This window comes from Achroia grisella, unplaced genomic scaffold, assembly GCF_030625045.1.
Source record: "Achroia grisella isolate CSIRO2021 unplaced genomic scaffold, CSIRO_AGI_Agris_v1 utg149, whole genome shotgun sequence".
NCBI lineage: Eukaryota > Metazoa > Arthropoda > Insecta > Lepidoptera > Pyralidae > Achroia > Achroia grisella.
In genome coordinates, this window is record NW_026712644.1 from 1,215,435 (window position 1) to 1,236,540 (window position 21,106).

The following is a 21,106-nucleotide window of genomic DNA, read 5'->3' on the forward strand; positions in this document are numbered from 1 at the left end:
TCGGTCAAGCCGTTTCGGAGGAGTATGTTAACTAACATTGCGACACGAGAATGTTATATATGTATTGTATAAGATGTTTATGTCTGCGCTTACAATACAATCTATCTTGAAGTCAAATTCCATTCAGATCGGTGCAGACTATTCATATTTATACTATTATATGCAATGCAAATGCAATCGTCAGCCTCGGTGGCCTAGTGGAATAGCATACTGCTTTACTATCCAATGGTTGCGGATTCGATTCCTCGCACGATACAAACATTAATATTCGTGAGTAAGTTTGTTTGTATCAGTATGGGTGTTTTCTATAATAATCCTAGCTGCACTCGCAGTTTCAAATTTATAGTATAAGTATTATTCTGATATATAGGCTACATTACTGTAAAGTTTAATCAAATTCAAGTTCATTAGTTTTTCCATGAAAGAGTAACAAACATACATCCATACTCACAAACTTTCTCATGTATAATATTAGTAAGATAATAATGAATAAAAAAACATTTCGTCTTTCTCCAATTCTTCCGTCCAATTCAAACGTAGATCGAAATTACGATCGCCTGAGCCGAGCTTCGAACCCCTAGCGGTGCCCTCAGACTAAAAACGCATCAGTCAGGCAGTGCCATCCGCACTCACCCGCTATCGTCCGGTGAAGCTGTAAAGGCCAGCTGCGACCAACAACATTAGAGTAATCAAAAAAAAACAGATATCGAGTCAACTGAATATAACTGTCAAGGCTGCACTACACCATGCATCTGAGTGCATCCAATGGCGACAGTTGGTCGACAAGATACTGTAGAGTCTCTATCCTGAGCAGTAAGAGAACGATTAAGAAGAGAGTAATGAAAACGGCACAATAAAGTGTATAAAAAAGGGAACGCTGCCAGTATCTTCGGAACGTTGCCTAAAGGGACCCCTTTTAATAATATATTTTAGTCATCATATTATTATTTTTTTTTAAACTTTTCATTTTAGGTTCTTAGTTGTACAATTAGGTTATGTAAATACTAGTAATAAATATTAATATTACCACTTATATACGACCCACTTTTCGTTGGCCAAAAAAATATACTATATTTGAACAGAGTATCTAATGGTACGTATTGACACATATATATTATTAATTAAAGGAAAACTGTAAAATTGTATAAAAAAAATATTTATGGGGAGTTGCCAAATGTCATAATATACGTTATTGAAAACGTACATCTGTCACGTACCAGCTCGAAATACAACAGCGGTGTCGCGTCGCGGCAGACATTGTACGTGTTAGCAATATTTTTTTCAATGCTTCAACCCTATATCTACATATTATATATCAATAACGATACCATATGCAGGGCTGCAATCAAACTTTAAACATTTAGGCTTGTATGAAGAAGTTTTAATTTCAATTATTTATTTTACTTTACATTTATTATTTTTTACTCTTACTTAGTTATTCAATATTTTGACTCTAATGAATTAGTGCTACTTGGTAGTACTTATTCGTAAGTAGTAACTTTATATTTTAAATTGAAATGTGTGCACATTTCAACTTAAAATGTAAAGTTACAATTAAATTATTTATGAGAGCAACACGCAAGTTTCTTTCTAGTTCTTTTTGAGATAAGATAACTTTCGACACTTCACCGAGCGATTATTAGGAGCCGAGAGTTATCGCCTGTCGCACTATAACTACTTTGAAAATTTCGTACACGTTTGTTCGAAGTAAAAATGACCTCCTACCATGGCCAATAGTACTTGTACGATGTTTTCGTAAAGTTGGCAGCCCTGTATCTGAATTTCTAGTGAAATCACTGAGCGATCGTTAGGTGCCGAGAGTCATCGCCTGTCGCACTATAACTACTTTGAAAATTTCGTACACGTTTGTTCGAAGTAAAAATGACCTCCTACCATGGCCAATAGTACTTGTACGATGTTTTCGTTAAGTTGGTAGCACTGTATCTGAATTTCTAGTAAAAACACTGAGCGATCGTTTATGCCGAGAGTCATCGCCTGTCGCACTATATCTGCATTGAAAATTTCGTACACGTTTGTTCGAAGTAAAAATAACCTCGTACCAAGGCCAATAGTACTTATGCGATGTTTTCGTAAAGTTGGCAGCCCTGTATCTGAATTTCTAGTGAAATCACTGAGCGATCGTTAGGTGCCGAGAGTCATCGCCTGTCGCACTATAACTACTTTGAAAATTTCGTACACGTTTGTTCGAAGTAAAAATGACCTCCTACCATGGCCAATAGTACTTGTACGATGTTTTCGTTAAGTTGGTAGCACTGTATCTGAATTTCTAGTAAAAACACTGAGCGATCGTTTATGCCGAGAGTCATCGCCTGTCGCACTATATCTGCATTGAAAATTTCGTACACGTTTGTTCGAAGTAAAAATAACCTCGTACCAAGGCCAATAGTACTTATGCGATGTTTTCGTAAAGTTGGCAGCCCTGTATCTGAATTTCTAGTGAAATCACTGAGCGATCGTTAGGTACCGAGAGTCATCGCCTGTCGCACTATAACTACTTTGAAAATTTCGTACACGTTTGTTCGAAGTAAAAATGACCTCGTACCAAGGCCAATAGTACTTATACGATGTTTTCGTAAAGTTGGCAGCCCTGTATCTGAATTTCTAGTAAAAACACTGAACGATTCGTTAGATGCCGAGAGTCATCGCCTGTCGCCCTATAACTACTTTGAAAATTTCGTACACGTTTGTTCGAAGTAAAAATGACCTCGTACCAAGGCCAATAAATAGTACTTGTACGATGTTTTCGTAAAGTTGGCAGCCCTGTATCTGAATTTCTAGTAAAAACACTGAGCGATCGTTTATGCCGAGATCATCGCCTGTCGCACTATATCTGCATTGAAAATTTCGTACACGTTTGTTCGAAGTAAAAATGACCTCGCACCAAGGCCAATAGTACTTGTACGATGTTTTCGTAAAGTTGACAGGCCTGTATCTGAATTTCTAGTGAAATCACTGAGCGATCGTTAGGTACCGAGAGTCATCGCCTGTCGCACTATAACTACTTTGAAAATTTCGTACACGTTTGTTCGAAATAAAAATAACCTTGTACCAAGGCCAATAATACGTACTTGTACGATGTTTTCGTAAAGTTGGCAGCCCTGTATCTGAATTTCTAGTGAAATCACTGAGCGGTCGTTAGATGCCGAGAGTCATCGCCTGTCGCACTATAACTATGTTCAACGTTCTGTGCTTGAGAGATTATTTGCGAGCATCTGGATCGAGAAATTTGTCATAAGTATTTTTATATTTCAACTTGCGAAACGCCCTTACACCTCACGTCCGCCCTTACTCCGTGCAATAAAATAGTTTCTTGCGATAAAATAGAGCCTACATTTAACTATGAACGACATTAAATTCGACGTAGTAGTTTTTTTCATTTTATTAATGCAAACAGACTGATATGAATTCTATTTCTATTTTTATCTTCTACTGCTGTAAGAAAGACACAAATTCCATATTTGTTTTTAGTATCTAGACTATACAGACTTCAGCTTGTTGCAATTTTGCTATATATACAAGTTCAGTCCAGACTGAAGTCATATTTTCGACGGCCTCTGTGGTCTAACGGTTTAACACATCGCCTTACTTTCGATGTTTGTGGGTTCGATTCCTCACATGGCACATACATTTGTATTCGTGAATATGATTGTTTGTGTCAGTCTGGGTGTTTTCTATATATGATATGTATTTAATTACAATATATATATATATATGTATGTATTCGTATCAGTTATCTAGTACCCATAACACAAGCTTCAGCTAGCTTAACTTGGGTCTAGATGGCGCTGTGTGAATTGTCCTGATATTATTATTATTATTTGATATGTAGGAGATGGACATACTTGCACTACTGCGGGGCAAGTGCTTCAGGACGTGGATATAGATATATGAATCAAAACAATAAGGATATATATATACTTAAAAAAAACAATTATTCAAAAGAGCAACACACAAGTTTCTTGCTCATTCTTCTTGAGATGAATCTGCATTCCGAATGAATGGTAGAATAAAAAATATGACTATTCAAAAGTTTCTTAATTAACATCGTTTAGAATTTTTTTACTAACACATTGGGGATGGATATCCGAAATAAATAAATAAAATATCCCCCGTGACGCCATAAAAGGAAGCTGCAACGAAATATCATTAGAATAATTCTAAAACCATACAGACAGTATTGCATGCAATAATTTAGTGGCTGATTTAAATTTTCCAGCACAACGAATTCCTTTGCCTTCAACGTTCTTCCATGGCCGTTGAAAATAGAATTTTAATTATTTTTAGGACCTCCCACAAAGCCCTCCCTATTGTTCCAATGGCGGTGCTGCTCAGGTCAAGTAATTTGCATATAAATATGTGATTAAAGAAATCCCCACAAAAGTTCCGTCAAAAGACATTATTATGCTTCCAATTATACTTTTAAATAAAAAAATCAAGCCATTTTAATCCGTGATGGGGAGGATTGAGGTATTACACAGATTTATATATTCATATTAGTAGATTTTACTGTGCAAATTTATCGACTAGGCATTTGTAACGTTTTAAACAAAAAATTTTTCCCCAAATTTCGTTTAATAAAGGTTTTAAAGGAAATATGTATTAAATTCTATAACATGATACCGAAAGATATCAATGGAGCGAGATCACAACTACTATTTTAATTAAAAATCAAATAATAGTAAAAAAAAAATCCCAAAAGGGCTCACAGCGAAAATAAAAGTAACAACAGTTAGTGTAAAAGTGACATATAAAAAAACAGATACCATAAACATAAACATTAATAAAAGAATAGTAGACAAGCTGCCAGCAACATCAAGATATCTTTCGGTATCATGTTATAGAATCTAAATATATGTAACTCAAAGGTGACTGACTGACATAGTGATCTATCAACGTACAGCCCAAACCACTGAACAAAACGAGTTGAAATTTGGCATGCAGGTAGATGTTATGACGTAAGCATCCGCTAAGAAAGGATTTTAATAAATTCTACCCCCAAGGGGATAAAATAGGGGATGAAAGTTTGTATGAAACTTTGTCAATTTTAATCCGATCGAGCTGAGACTTTGCATGCATAAAGCTACTATGACGTAGGCATCCCCTAAGAAAGGATTTTATTCCACACAAATTCCACCCCTAAGGGGATAAAATAGGGAATGAAAGTTTGTATAAATCTTCTTACATTTTGTAGGCCTAATTAATAATTAAAAACTACACCTAATTAATAATAATACTTACTACGCGAGCGAAGCCGCGGGTAAAAGCTAGTTTAATACATATTTCCTTTAAAATTTACCTTTTAATTAATTCAAAATGTTTTAGGCTATTATAATATCTATTTATTTACAGAGGTAAACCTAAATGACGACTTTACCTGCTGTTTGTAGGAATATTGCAATGTTTAATTTACTGTATTTGAAGTAAAAAAAAATGTTTAGAATTTATTGTACACTGAATTCAATAATGACGCCACGGAATGTTCGAGAAGGCGTGCAAAATGTATATAAAGGAAAACAAAACAACATCGATGTTCTATGCGTGACGATCCAAATTTGAATTTAATAATTTTATTTTATAAATGTAATTATATGGCTATTTGCGATTGCGCACACCTGCGTTACCTGTTCAGAAACCATTTTACAATATGGTATTTTAAATATTTTAAATATATTGGAAGCTCATTTATTTAAAGATTGAACCAAAGTAGAAAAAAATATTTATTGCCAACAATAGCACATAATGATTTCCAATAGGTACAAGCTCAGCTGTCATTGGACTGATGTGCGCCAGGAGCTGATTTTCAGTTTGTACTTACGCGAACGTATAATGTAATAACATAAAGTTCAAATAGAGTTGCTTGCTCGTTCTACGCAAATGAAGTGAATAGCCGAACTGAACGATTCGGATGGTGATAAAAAAGTTATGACTTTCATAAGTTATTAAAAATGTTAAATGATTTTGACTTTATCCATTTTTAGGTAATTCACAGATAGTACAATATATACACAAAATTTACAAGACCATGATTCAAATTCAAATTTAAAATTCAAAATATCTTTATTCACGTAGGTCTATTACAGACTCTTATGATATGTCAAATCTACCGTCAGTTCGGAATGATATCGAAATGAAAAGAACTGACAAGAAACTCAGCTCGTAGTTTTTTCAAATAATAGTGGAACATGTTTATAATAATACACAGTCATTAAAATTCAAATTTTGGAGAATAGAGTGACCACCAGCATATGCTATCGCAAACAACAAAAAATTTAATCAGTGTTCACAACCTGAACAGACCAGTCCCCACAAGCAGCACCCGTTCACGAGTATGACGTATAAGCCAGCCATCATTGTACTCAACTATATTTGAGGGAGCACATCGACCCGGCCTGTTGTCTTGTATGGATCAGAGTGCTGGCCCGTAAAGGCGACGGATCAAAGATGACTGCATGCAACTGAAATGCAAATGTTGAGATGGATGTGTGGTGTGACAAGAATGGATACATTAGAGGAAGTCTGAAAGTGGCGCCGGTGACGGTGAAGGGTGAAGATTGAAGAGTGATCGTCTATCATAGTATGGGCAAATAATGCGTAGGAATGAAGGTAATATTTTAAGGAAGGTGTTACATATGAATTTGGATGGTTATAGGTAAGGGCAGTGGAAAGCTGAAAAAGGGATGGATGGACTGTGAAAGATGATATGGTAAGAAATGGAGTAAATAACGAATGACTGCGAACAGGCATGATGGAAGAGAAAAACATATTATGACGATCCCATATAATTGGGATAAGGAAGAAGTAGATGATGATGATAATATACATATAGACATTATTTAATATTACGTAATTATTAAAGCCGATACTGACTTGGACTATAGCCATCTGAAAAGCTAAAAGTATTAAATAATAATAGACAATGATAAATTCAATTTATACTTTGATAATTTGCAAGTAAAGAAAAAGTTTATTTTTGTACTTACCTGAAAATGTAAAAGCAATGTATGTAATCATATATTTATACGTGTAATTGGAGAAGATAATGAAACGTGATATTTATTTTAAGTACTTTGTTACCTGTGCTTCACAAATAAACAATTTAAATTTGATATAATAGTAGTTACTTCAACGATCTCTCCTTTCTCTCAGGTTGGTAATGGTAATGGTAAACATGTAGTTCATGTATATAAACAATGCCATGACACGACAATGACAGCCTCGATGGTCTAGTGGTTTAGCACACCGCTTTACTATCCGATGGTCGTGGGTTCGATCTCTCGTACTGCACAAACATTTGTATTCAGGAGTATGATTGTTTGTATCGGTCTGGGTGTTTTCTATGTATAATATGTATTTATTTACAAGAAAAATTATCTATGTACTTGTATCAGTTATCTAGTACCCGTAACACAAGCTTTAGATAGCTTAACTTGGGACCAGATCGCGCTGTGTGAATTGTCCTGAGATTATTATTGTTATTATTAAAATATATTATTTAAAGGAGTCCCTTAAGGCAAGGTTCCGAGCATACTGGCAGCGTTCCCCCTTTGAATAGCTAAACTAATTCTTTGTTCGAGGTAGCTGCCAGCTTCCTCGGACAAACAAGCTGGTCTTCTGTGATATCGACTTTCTTTTTTAACGTGTGGAAACTCTTCAAAAGACCGTCACCACGCCGGAGGGAGGGCGGGGTGGTGTGTGAGATCTCTCGCTACTGATCATCCTCCGAACTAAATTCGGCAGCGAGAGATCGCCCCCACTATTCGTGTGAGGACACGGCGCTTACTCGGGAACGGTGGACATCCTTCCAGCGTGTGTTGCGCCGTGTCCTCTACACCTCCGCATTCGTGGCAGCCGATCGTCGGCTCCTTCCATGTGGCGAGCACATGACACAGATACCGTCTGTGATGTCGACTAACCTAACCTAACACAAGCTCTGCTTAGCTTGGGACTAGATGGAGCTGTGTGAATTGTCCTGAAATATTATTCTTATAGACAACAATTGCCCCTTACTGTTAAGTTATTTGCCATTATAGTCATATAAAAGAACTTGTTAGATTTGATAAAAATCTTTTCCCTAAGGAAATTAACAGGGTATTTTGTACCTATTTAATTAAACAGATTGTCAATATAATTAGAATTAATGATGGCCTTTGTTACAGAGGCGCGAGCACAAATCTCTGGGCCTACAGACAAATACCTGAAGCCCGGGTCTACTCTTAGACTACAATGTTCTGTTGTGCAGACAACCGAAGCCCCAGCATTTGTTTTCTGGTAAGTTCCTATTTATAATTATCATAGATATAATTTCAGCATTATCATGTGTAAGGTGAGTGCTTTGAGAAATTGTTCGAAATAATATCAACTGAATTACATCATCGTACTACTCGCCAGAAATTAGATTACCATCCTGTTTTGGATGAATGGTGGTCCTCCACCGTCATTTGTTGTCCAGAAACTTTTTGCTACGTACCACATTGTGACACCGCCTTCCAGCAGAAGTATTTGGATACGATATTGGCAGCTTCAAGAAAACAGCTTAGTCCTTCTTAAAAGATCGGCAACGCACTTGCAATTCCCTCGTAGATTCGAAGTAATATATTTTAATTTATATTACTTTTCATTTACAAACCTGTAGGAGGATAATATATCCTCCTACGAGTTTGTACGATATTTGAAAGGAAGTCAGCACGAGTCGCTAGTAAATATATGTATACACTAGCTTTTGCCCGCGGCTTCGCTCGCGTTAATTTATCTCCTTAGTGGTGGAATTTATCAAAATCCTTTCTTAGGGGATGCCTACGTCATAGTAGCTTTATGCATGCAAAGTCTCAACCCGATCGGTATAAAATTGACAAAGTTTCATATAAACTTTCATCCCCTATTTTATCCCTTTGGGGATAGAATTAATCAAAATCCTTTCTTAGCGGATGCCTACGTCATAATATCTACCCGCATGCCATATTTCAGCCCGATCCGTCCAGTGGTTTGGGCTGTGCGTTGATAGATCACTATGTCAGTCACCTTTGAGTTATATATATTTAGATTAACTTTCTAACAAAGTTAGCATAACCTCGTACATCATCGTTTCGTAGATCAAAATCTGGTACAAATTTGTACAAGACTGAAAATGTCCTCGTACTGTACTCTAAAAAGTCTCGTACTTTTACGTCCCTGGTAATTTCAATTCCTATTATTTACGCCCTCGTAAGCTGGGCATTAGCCTAGATTCTCCTAATTACCTATCTTGTTAGTCAGTGTCAAATCTGTGCCAAGTCCAGTTGCCAAATTAGTGTCTCTCTGCATATTGTTTATTTAATTAAACTAACAAATATAAAATTTGTAATCGTGTTCTAGCGGTTTAGCACACCGATTTATTTCGTACGCGGATTCGATTCCTCGCATGGTGCCAATATTTGTATTCATGAGTAGGATTGATTACATCGGTCTATTGTTTTTCTATGTATAAATTGTATGTATGTACAAACAAAATTTATGTATTTATATCAGTTATCTAAAAGCTATAACAGCTCTGCTTAGTTTGCAACTAGATGACGCTGTGTAAATTGTCGATACATTACTTATTTCTTTATTTGCTAGCTAATCATCCCGACTTCGCATGGGTGTACATGTATTATACATATAAACCTTCCTCTCGTATCACATCTATTAAAAAACCCCGCTTCTAATTCCGTTGCGTAGTTTTAAAGATTTAAGCATACATAGAGACGGACAGACAGCGACAGCGACTTTGTTTTGTACTATGTAATGATTTATATAACTTCAATGCACAAAATGCCAAGGTAAAATACATATGGCGGACTAAACGTCTTACGACATTTTCGACCAGTCAACCACAGGTTGTGCAAAGAAAAATTTTACGCGGTTCAAATATAATCAATGAGAAAAATAATATGTCATGATAAGTATATAATAAAAGTATGTAATATTATTTATTTATTCCTTAATGCACAATATAACTTGTACAAAGGCGAGCTTAATGACGTATGGCATTCTCCACCAGTTTACCTTTAGGTATACAGAAAGCGTTGTGGGGCAGTTATGTCAAAAAACAATCACAAAGTTACTAATAAATATTATATAATACATATGAAATGCAAATAAATATATACATATAAGAATATATATATAATACTCCCATTTAAAGAATCATACTCATGAATAAAAATCTTTGTACCAAGCGTGGAAGTGAAGCCGCAACTATCCCAAGTACACCACCAGACCACCGAGACCGTCAGATTTCATTATAAGTAAAGATGTTATTCAAATTTTAGATATAATATAATCTGTTAAACCATTTCTAAATCCATAATATCCAGAAGATAACTCTGTCAACTGCAACCAAACAACTAAAAACATTAAAAACACATTGTAGAACATTTTGTTTTGAAGAAAACATCTCCAAAGTTGCGAAAACTTTGACCATTTTCGATATCTTTGTTTCATACTTCCAACTACGTTGTTGAACTGAGAGTGCGGAATTTTGAACGGATGCTCTCATTTTAGTTTCTGCATTCTACAGACAGAAGGTGGTTAAGTTTGGTAGAATATTTGAGGCGAAGAGATTCTGAATCATATATTATACTATACTACTTTTGAACTCCCGCAAAAAGAAGAGTAAAGTTAACTTGTACGACATCCTTTCTAATATTATAAATGTGAAACTAGGGGTGTTTGTTATGCTTTCACGCAAAAACTACTGAACCGATCATCATGAAATATTGTATACATGTACTTGGAGATATTGGAATGAGCACAAAATAGAATAGAAAATCATTTATCAAATAAACTTAATTTAAGTACTTTTGAACAGTCATAACAATTTGTTTTTTATCTACCACTCGTTCGGAAAGCTGCCTCATCACAAGAAGAACGAGCAAGAAACTTGTGTGTTGCTCTTTTAAATAATCCTTGTAAGTTTACATTTACAAGTCGAAACGTGTGAATACAAATTACCAACCAGCACTAATTTTTTGGGTCAAATATAAATATACAATAAGATTAAATCAGTCGTAGTGATAAGAACAGACCAGTCCCTACAAGCAGCACTCATTCACGAGTATGACTGATGAGCCAGCCATCACTGCACTCGACCGTATTTTAGGGAGCCCAAAGCCCGGCCTACCACGCCGCCACATGTTTGGACATTTTAGTGAGCATGACTACTCATTCCACTCGACCACATCACAGATACAAAAATTACTATATGGTAGTTACAGTATTCGCACTTTAAATGAGGATGCATGCGGCAATCAATACAAAAGCCGCTACGCTATCATATATCAAGAAAGCTGTATGAAAAATAAATTATAACGTTGTCCGCAAATAAACTTATTCTTGCTATAATTTCTATCATCTATAAATTTATCTATCCTATAATAGGCTTTTTTACATAACATTTGTTTAATATAAAATTTGAATTGCCTCTCTGTAAGATTTAGCGTAGATTCTGTAGATTCAAATACATGTTATTAAAAAAAAATTATCACAATTTGCTCCTTCGGCGCTATCTAGCAGTTATGCGAGCGAAGCCGCGGTTAAAAGCTAGTCCTATATATAAAATTCTCGTGTAACAGTGTTAGTTACCATACTCCTCCGAAACGGCTTGACCGTTTCTCATGAAATTTTGTGAGCGTATTGAGTAGGTCTGAGAATCGGCCAACATCTATTTTTCATCCCCCTAAATGTTAGGGGTAGTCCACCCCTAATTTTTTTTATTTTAAGGCAAAACAACGTTTGCCGGGACAGCTAGTTTCAATATAAAATGAACCTATGTGTTATACCTGTGTGTTATAGGGAACGCCTACATCTTAGTAGCTTTATGCATTCAAAGTTTCAGCCCGATCGGTTTAAAATTGACAAAGTTTCATAAAAACTTTCATTCCCTATTTTATCCCTTTGGGGGTAGATTTAATCAAAATCCTTTCTTAGCGGATGCCTACGTCATAACATCTACCTGCATGCCAAATTTCAGCCCGATCCGTTCAGTGGTTTGGGCTGTGCGTTTATAGATCACTACGTCAGTCAGTCTACCTTTGAGTTATATATATTTAGATTTCGTCAAAATATAACATATCTGTTTAAATTATAGTCTATATGATGTAAAAGCTATATAACTGTAGATTCATAATTCATTCCATAGTTTTTGCGTGAAAGAGTAACATATATTCACGTATATAATATTAATAAGAGTTTTATTAGCATAACAGTAGAGGCAAGTCTAGAATCGTAACTGAATTGAATAGATGTCCACATAAAAAACTTACGTAACATTATAAATAAGAAGGTACTTATTAAACTATTGCGTTCTGAATCATGAGAAGTATTGAGATGCACTTGTTCATTACCAGCTACACATATGTATATAATCTATACATCTATACATATAAATAAAATTGGAGAGTCTGTTTGTAATATTGAAATATCTGTTTTTTACTACATGTGTATGAATATATATACGATAACATTTTTATAATTTTTGTATGTCTGTCTGTCGGTTTGTTTGTTCCGGTTAATCTCTGAAAGGGCTGGACCGATTTTGACGGGACTTTTTTTGGCAGGTAGCTAATGTAATAAGAAGTAACTTAGGCTACTTTTATTTTAGTAAAATAAAGTTAAATTCCACGCGGCTGAATCGCGGAAACAGTTAGTTATTAACATATTTAAACGGTTTTTAACACTAATAATTTTGTGGTAAATAAAGGTGTTTACCACAAAAATTATTACCTCTTGCGACATTTCGACTAGGTTGCACTAGCCGTGGCCACGAGCTCACAATATAGGTACATTTACCGTAAAACCTTTACCTTTATTTACCATAAAATTATTTAAACCGTTTAACTATATTATTAAGAAATATCTATTAAGTATTTTCTTGAAAGTTTGCTTGTTATTTATTTAAAACAACATCTACAATATTCAAGTCCGGTGTCCGCCTGACTTCCAATCAGATATCGTGTTACAGAATAATGATGCTGCTCTCTCCCAGATTTTTACTACTTTCCTTTTACCCAAGAGCCGGTAACTAGGTGAAATAATATACCTCGATTAAAGAATACTTGCTCTAAAAAATATAAGGTAATTTTTCTTTTTTCTCTGTCATTATTATATTTAATTTTAATTAAAATTATGTTGTTAGCATGTAATTAGATTACATATTATTAAACCAACAAAACATTATTATCATTAATAATGTTTTTGTAGAAAAAAATTAAATTCATAGCACTGACAATATTATTTGATTGCACTAGGAATGAGTGCGTAGCGGTTTCTATGTTGATTATCGTATGCCTCTTACTTGTTGTTGTGTAATTATTTATTTAATATAATATTTATTGAAAAGAACAACACACAAGTTTCTTGCTCATTCTTCTTGAGATGAGTCTGAGTTCCCAAGTGGTAGAATAAAAAATATGACTATTCAAAACTGCTTGTATTGAGTTTATTTGAATAGTTAATAGATTATTTCTATTTCCAAATACGCTGCGTACTTATTTATAATTAATCTTAAATGTAATGGAAAATATATTAAAATAAGTTTTCCGTTTCGTTTATAATATGGAAATAATATAATAAATAAAAATGTTACTTTTAATATTTGACAATATATGTCGTTGTCTAGTTGATACTACTACTAGTAGTGAGTTCAAACATTGCCGACATGCAAAAAGTTTTCCATATCATTCTAAACAGATTTTCAAGTAATGGAAATGCTGATAATATAATTAATTCAAGAGTATGCGATATTCTATCTCCAAGCTACACTGGTTTCAAATATACCCAGCAAAATATGGGCATATCTAATATTGCGATCATACTGACTTGTATATTTACATTTAACTCCCTATCTGGTATAAAAATTGTAAATGTCTATTACTAACCCATAAAATAATATTTGTATTAGTGAGGTAAGACCAAGCACAAACTCATTTACAACAAAAACGAACATTTAAATTAAATAGAACAGAACAGCTTTCCTATTTACAGTCAAAAAGAAGATTTAATTTTAAACAGAACGCAAAACCTTTTTGTTACCATTCCATTATATAGTTTTAATAAAATTATTAAGATGAAACATCATGACAGTAAAAATTATCTTAAACATATATATATGACATATAGGTATGATAAATAAAATAATAATATATTCTGTTTAATTTAATTGAAGTAAGTTATAATTGATAAATTACTTCAATCAAAATTAAAACAGAAAATCAGAGTCAATGCTCAGATTTTCTGTATATTTCTTTGTATATTTCTTTCTTATAATTTATACAACGGACTGTGTTCTGATGAATTGTTCGACATGATGCCTACGGCCACCTTTTACCATCGCACCGTTCGTCATCGACAGGGAATTCATTCCCACACGCTGGAAACTAAGTGGTCTCGAACAGTGCGGTTTCAGAGGAGCTTCCTCCCGCGTACACTTAGGTTGTGGAATGAACTTCCTGCCGAGGTTTTCTCACGAGACTGTAGTAGCATGGGGTTCTTCAAGAAGGGTGTATTAAGGTTTCTTAAGGGTCGGCAACGCACGTGACACCCCTGGCGTTTCAGGCGTCCATAGGCTACGGTAACCATTTACCATCAGATGGGCCGTATGCTAGATTGCCACCATAGTAGTATAAAAAAATATATATTTAAGATTTTAAATGAATACAAATTGCCAAATTAAAAATTCTATCAGTTCTTCGTAAAAGACTAAATTAAAAGGGTTGCAACCCTGTCTACGTAACGTTAGTAGGTTTAAGCTATATTGTCTTTTCGCTGTATAGAATTTCTATTATCTTAAGATTTTAAATTAAAACAATGTGATACATTATACGATCAAAGTATCAATTACAAAGCGCCTCATTAAGTCGTTTCCTAGTATCTTTATTTTTAATTAACGTACAAGTAAAATCTTTAATTAGAGACAAAATACTGGATGTTTTTTTATAGAAACATATATAAGAATGGTGTTGCTGGCAGCTCTACCATTCTTTTTAGATCATCATCATCTGCTATGCTTTTCTCTTCTATTCATCTCTGTTCGCAGTCATCTCGTTATTTACTCCCTTTCTCACCATATCATCTTTCACACAGTCCATCCATCTCTTTTTCGGTCGTCCTCTACCATTGTAACCATCCACATTCATATGTAACACCGTCATATCCTATATGATCTTCATTCCTACGCATACATGCTCTACCATTCTTTTTATAAAATTTATATTTTTGATATCTATTTTTTTATATGTCACTTTTGACTAACTAATTGTGTTGTTACTTTCCTTCGCTGTGAGCCGTTTAGGGAAAAATACACATTTTTACTAGTGTTTGGTTTTTATAAAAATAGCAGTTGCGTTTCCGCTGCAGTAATAAATGGGATGGCATGTTGGTCGCCTATATATGTACATGAATAGCTCAGGGATATCCTATAATATCATGTTAGTAATTTTTTTTATGAGTAATGGGGACTTTTTGAAAACCAGCGCTGTATAGGTGCACCTCATTGAGGTTGTACTTATATCAGAAACAGCTGAGGCTGTTTATTGCCAACTTTGTATGTTATTTTTTTTCTTATTATTTATTAGTAATTTGTTGTGTTATGTTGGCAATAAATGAATTGTCTATCTATCTATCATATCTTCATGAGATGTTCATTTATATATATAAATAAAATTAAGTGTCTGTTTGTAATATTGAAATAACCATTTTTTACTACATGAATATAAATACGGTACATACATCAAAATAACATTTTTTACAATTTTTGTCTGTCTGTCTGTTTTGACGGGACTTTTTTTGGCAAGTAGCTGATGTAATAAGGAGTAACTTAGGCTACTTTTATTTTAGAAAAATAAAGTTAAATTCCACGCGGACGAAGTCGCCAGTACAGCTGGTAGTACATATGTACAGCTCATGCGTTGCCATTCCTAAGAACAAAGATATGATGCCTCCATGTGCTTTAATTTAATTTTGTTATCGAACTATTCTACTGCTATTAATCGTAGCTAACCTTTAAAGCTTCTCCGAAAGCTCCTATCAATTGGAGAAGCTATAAAAATAGGCTCTCCAAACCCACGGAAGAACTTATGGAACGGTTGAGGGCCAACTCCTATCTGACGGATATGACTTTAGTCTGAGGGTACCGCTATGCGTTCGAACCTCAGCTCAGGTTGTCGAGGACTTGTAGAGCGGCTAAAGGCCAACTCCTGCCTGACAGATATAACTTTAGTCTGTGGGCATCGCTATACGTTCGAGCCTCAGCTCTGGCTGGCAGTTGTAACTTCGATCCCCGTTTGAATTGGACAGGACTCTCCTGTCCAATTCAAACGGGGATGAAGTGAATTTTATTACTGAATCGCATTCTAACAGCTTGCAATACAATCTGTTTAGTTAATGAAACAGGTGAGACAATGGTGCCACAAACCACTGAGCGATGTCTACTTCGTTGAATATATTAATGTAACAGCTCCCAGACGATTCGCGCCAATTCAAGTGTTAAACAAGTGTCATCCAAATGTCAAATGTTTCCCGCCCTTTTAAATGTCAAACAATACCTATCTTTATTCAAACGTAATGGTTTGTTGAAGCATTAATTCTCCAATTTACTGAGTATTAGACAGATATTCGTGAATCATCACTAGAATATCAAATATTTTTTTTCCCCATATTCGTCCATCTCCTTTTCAGTGATGGAATAGGCAAAGATCCTTAGACCGTACAGCCTAGTCTACGTTTATACTTCTTCATATCTGAACAAGTGATGAGGCCAAAGGCCAATTCTTATGTATTTTTATTCATTATGTTTTCATTCGTGTTCAAAATTTAAGTCTTATCCATAGTCCATATCCTTGTATCAATTATTTAAAGTTTTATCAATACAGTGGTAATGTATAAATATATAAGTATATATGTGTATTAATAGGTTATATATTTTTTTTATAATTAAAAGGCAAGGCAAAGGACACAACACTATAAATCTAAATGTTTTGTAGACATCAAAAATGACATAACAGCCTATAAAGTACAACTACTGGCCATCTAATTTTAAGAGGAGGGTTTCTTTTTTTAATGTTCTTTTTTTTAAAGGGTCAATCAAATATAATCTATTATAATGTCATTCAGACTACTAAGTTAATCTTCGTTTCTATAACTTTAATATTTAATAAATATTTATATTGAACAATTCACACAGCGCCATCTAGTCCCAAGTTAAGCTGAGCTTGTATTATGGTTACAAGACTACTGATATAAATACATACATACTTTTTCTGTAAATACATACGTATTATACATATAAAACACCCAGACCGATACAAACAATCATACTCATGAATACAAATGTTTGTGCCGTGCAAGGCATCGAACCCGCGACCATCGGACGTAAAGCGTTGTGCTAAACCACTAGACAACCGAGGTCGTCAGATTATTGACGTACCACTAGATCACTGAGGCAGTCAAGGTTGGCATATAGACATTAATTATTGATACATTTTTTTCAAGTCGGTTAACATTTTTTTTTATTTTCAGGTACCACAACAGTAGAATGATAAATTACGACATCGAGAGAGGTATCAATGTGACCACAGACCCTGCACAGAGACTGTCCGATCTTCTCATACCAGCTGCCAGTGTATCGCACGCTGGGAATTACACTTGCGTTCCCAATAACGCAGTACCAGCCAGTATATGTGTCCATATATTTAATGGTAAGTGTATTATTTGTTAATATTAAATCGCATACCTAATGTGACCATTCATTGACTCAAAACGGAACATCGGTTTATTTATGTCAATTAATAAAAAAACAATTTCTTAGATCTTTATTCAGAAATGGTTAGTTGAAAATTTAAGTATAATTGGATGAACAAATTTGCTTTAATATAGCTAGTGAAGTCTTTAGGTAAGACTGATATTATTGGCATGTTTTTTATGTATGGTACTAACATAGTGACATGAGAATTTTATAAATAAATTTTAATTTTATAAATGAATGAATTTTATAAAAGAATTTTATGTTTAGTTTTAATTATTTTTGACATTTTCATAAAAAATATTATTTGCACATTTTAACCCACTCAACACTTCCTATGCCACGCCCTATTGGATTGACTGGAAGAGATCTCTTTTAGAGATAAGTCCTCCTTTGTTAACATTAGCTGTAAATAATATACTTACAAATGTATTTAAGTGCAATAAAGAATATTTAATAAAATTCAGAATACAGAGGTCTGTATCCTATAATTTCATTGACTCATTCAAGCTGCTTAATAGCTGCTGCAAAGTAGGTGAGAGCTATCAAAGGCGAGTTTGCACACAGAGTACCTTGCTAAAACAGAAACCTTACAGAGCGTCTCACCCTTTAGGGGCCATTCATAAATTACTTGACACTAAATTCATAATTTTTAAGTATACAATATAAATAAACTGGCTTTAACAAACGAAACGTTTTCCAGTTCTTCTCAATTAAATGTGTACACTGAACTGAACTGTAGGAAAAAAAATATTATTATAAAAAATTTTACGTTAACAAGCGACTAAAATGTCCTGCATGAATAAATTATTTTTGATTTGATTTGATTTGATTTACTTCCATCCCCCTCCCAACTCAGTGTCATAGATGGTATTAAAAAAATCGTGGTTTGGTACAAAAAATTAAATGTGAGGTCACAATAAACAGGACCCCTTAGAGAGGAATGGGATTTTAACTAATGTGGACTGATGACCCTATTTCTAACAATGTACCATGTCAGATTGATCTCAGTTTCCTCTGGAAACCATCATGTTGAATTCCAAGTGAATCTGTTACGAAGAGCTAACTGTCCTGTTATAATTCTCCTGGAATTAGGAAAGGATCTAAAGTTCTTTTTATCATCCTGTACTAAAATAAATTTGCTTATTTAATGAAAAAAGTGACATCCCCTAATTGTGAAGATTGTGGGAAAGATTCTTCTTTGAAAGAAGATCTGCATCATATTTTGATGGAATGTGTTCGTAATGCATATAAAAGAGAATATACCATCCAAGCTTTAAAGTTAAATAGGTTAGACATAGGAGTATTTCATAAAATATTAGCAGAACCAGGTTCCAATGCAGCCAAGTTGTTGTTCTGGATGGTATCATATTATTTTAAGTTCTTTAGTTGTTTTTTAGTTTATTTTTGTTATTTGGTATACGATGGATACGATTGTCATAGTCACATTTTGTGCACAAAAATCCCAAAAAAAATAAAGAGAAAAAAAAATCATCCTGTACTAGTGTCCCGCCAGCGTAAACCGATACCAGGCCGGTGCACCATTTTATTATAATCAATTAAAAAAAAACTACATCACTCTCCCTGATATGGGAGGAGATACGTTTCGGATAGTTCTAGGGATTGATATATAATATGTATAATTTTAATACACTAATAAAAGCTTACGTAATAACATCAAACTGGTTTTATCTCAATGCCGTTTGACTAGAGTTAGTAATTCGTTTTATGGAAATTGCAAAGTGCAAAAAGTTTCAATAATATTAAAATTCATAGATTACATTCTTTGTAAAAAAAATATTATATAATTGAAGAGTTTATAAGTAATAATATTATTATTGTAAAGAAATTCTAACTTAAATTTCATATCGCTGATAATATTATCTGATTTTTATAAAGATCAAATATTGATTGTCGCATGTACGATCCTTATTTATTTAAAAGAGCGACATGAAATTTTCTCGCTTGTTCTTTTTGTGATGAGTCTGCGTTCCGAATGAGTGGTAGGATAAAAAAACGTGCTTATATTAAGTTTATTTGAATAAAAACTATTTCTATTTAATTTACAATAATTAAAATATTTTAATCAATAAGTATGTATTTGTACTATAATAGCTTACCCGTTTCCTTCGAACAACCCCTAGGAAAATAAACGGAAACTATAAATTTCTAATAACCGAAAAACAATAAAAAAATTAAACTATTCTCACAAGAATATGATCCTTAACTTCTACTGATTTCAATTAATCTTTCGCAGATGAGAACCCGGCGGCAATGCAGTCCTCATCGCCAAGTTTCATCTCGCACCTCAATTCCTACAGCATCTTATTACCCACACTTACTACACTCCATCTTATACGGTGACAATCATTACACGAACTACCCTAGTTACTCGCTGGTAAAGTATAACGTACTCTATTTATAATAGCTACAGAGTCCATGTTCGCGTGGAGCGGAACGCTTCTCAGAGAGACGGAAATGACGTCGTTACAAGCATAATCGGGTAAATGAGCATGTTAGGCACAGATTATTGTCTAAGTGTGAAAGGTCTTTATTTTGTACTAGTGATGTTCCCGACTTTGTATGCTATACCATCTGTTGACCTTTTAACATCGCACCACTCTCCATCGACAGGGAATTCATCCCCACACGCTAGAACCTAAGTGATCTCGGACAGTGCGGTTTCAGAGGAACTTCCTGTCGCGTACACTTAGATTGTGGAATGAACTACCTGCTGAGGTTTTTTGTAGAGACTACAGAATGGGGTTTTTCAAGGGTATATTAAGGTTTTTTAAGGGACAACGCGCACGTGAGACCCCTAGTGTCTCAGGCGTCCATAGGCTACGGTAACCATTTACCATCAGATGGGCCGTATGCTTGTTTGCCACCATAATAGTATAAAAACAAAAGATGATGAAACAAAAACCAATGTATAAAGCATCTATAGAACGCCATCCATTAGATTTTTATTAAATATTTATAGCCCTTTGGGGGATAATTTTTTCAAATTCCATTAGCCTATATGTTTATCCATATTCAACAACATATTCTGTTAAAACTTGATCGTGAAATATTAACACATAGACAAACATACAAGTATCGTAAGATTTTAAGAGTTTGTGACGTGTAAAGACTAGCTGAGACCCCGATTTCGTCTCCATATATTTTTTTATTTGTAAATCTATTGTACTAAAACAAACACATTTTTTATTTATTTAAAACAGAAAACATCTTTGGTGTTATATAGCTTTATGGCGTATTCAATTGCCCTATGTTATGCCACAAAATTATCCTGAAAGCGTTTCGTTCTACGGAAAATTGTATAAAAAC

At 34.2% G+C, this 21,106-nt stretch overlaps 1 protein-coding gene across 1 annotated transcript in view; it reads left to right on the forward strand.

Moving 5' to 3' along the window:
* LOC131840708 (uncharacterized) overlaps positions 1–20,144 on the forward strand; it is a 61,621-nt gene extending 41,477 nt beyond the window's left edge. Inside the window, exons 5-7 of the mRNA XM_059188898.1 lie at positions 8,178–8,289; positions 17,554–17,732; positions 20,034–20,144. Of these exons, the coding sequence (XP_059044881.1) occupies positions 8,178–8,289; positions 17,554–17,732; positions 20,034–20,140 (398 nt within the window). The 3' untranslated portion in view covers positions 20,141–20,144. The remainder of the gene's footprint in view (positions 1–8,177; positions 8,290–17,553; positions 17,733–20,033) is intronic.
* The last annotated feature ends 962 nt before the right edge of the window (positions 20,145–21,106 follow it).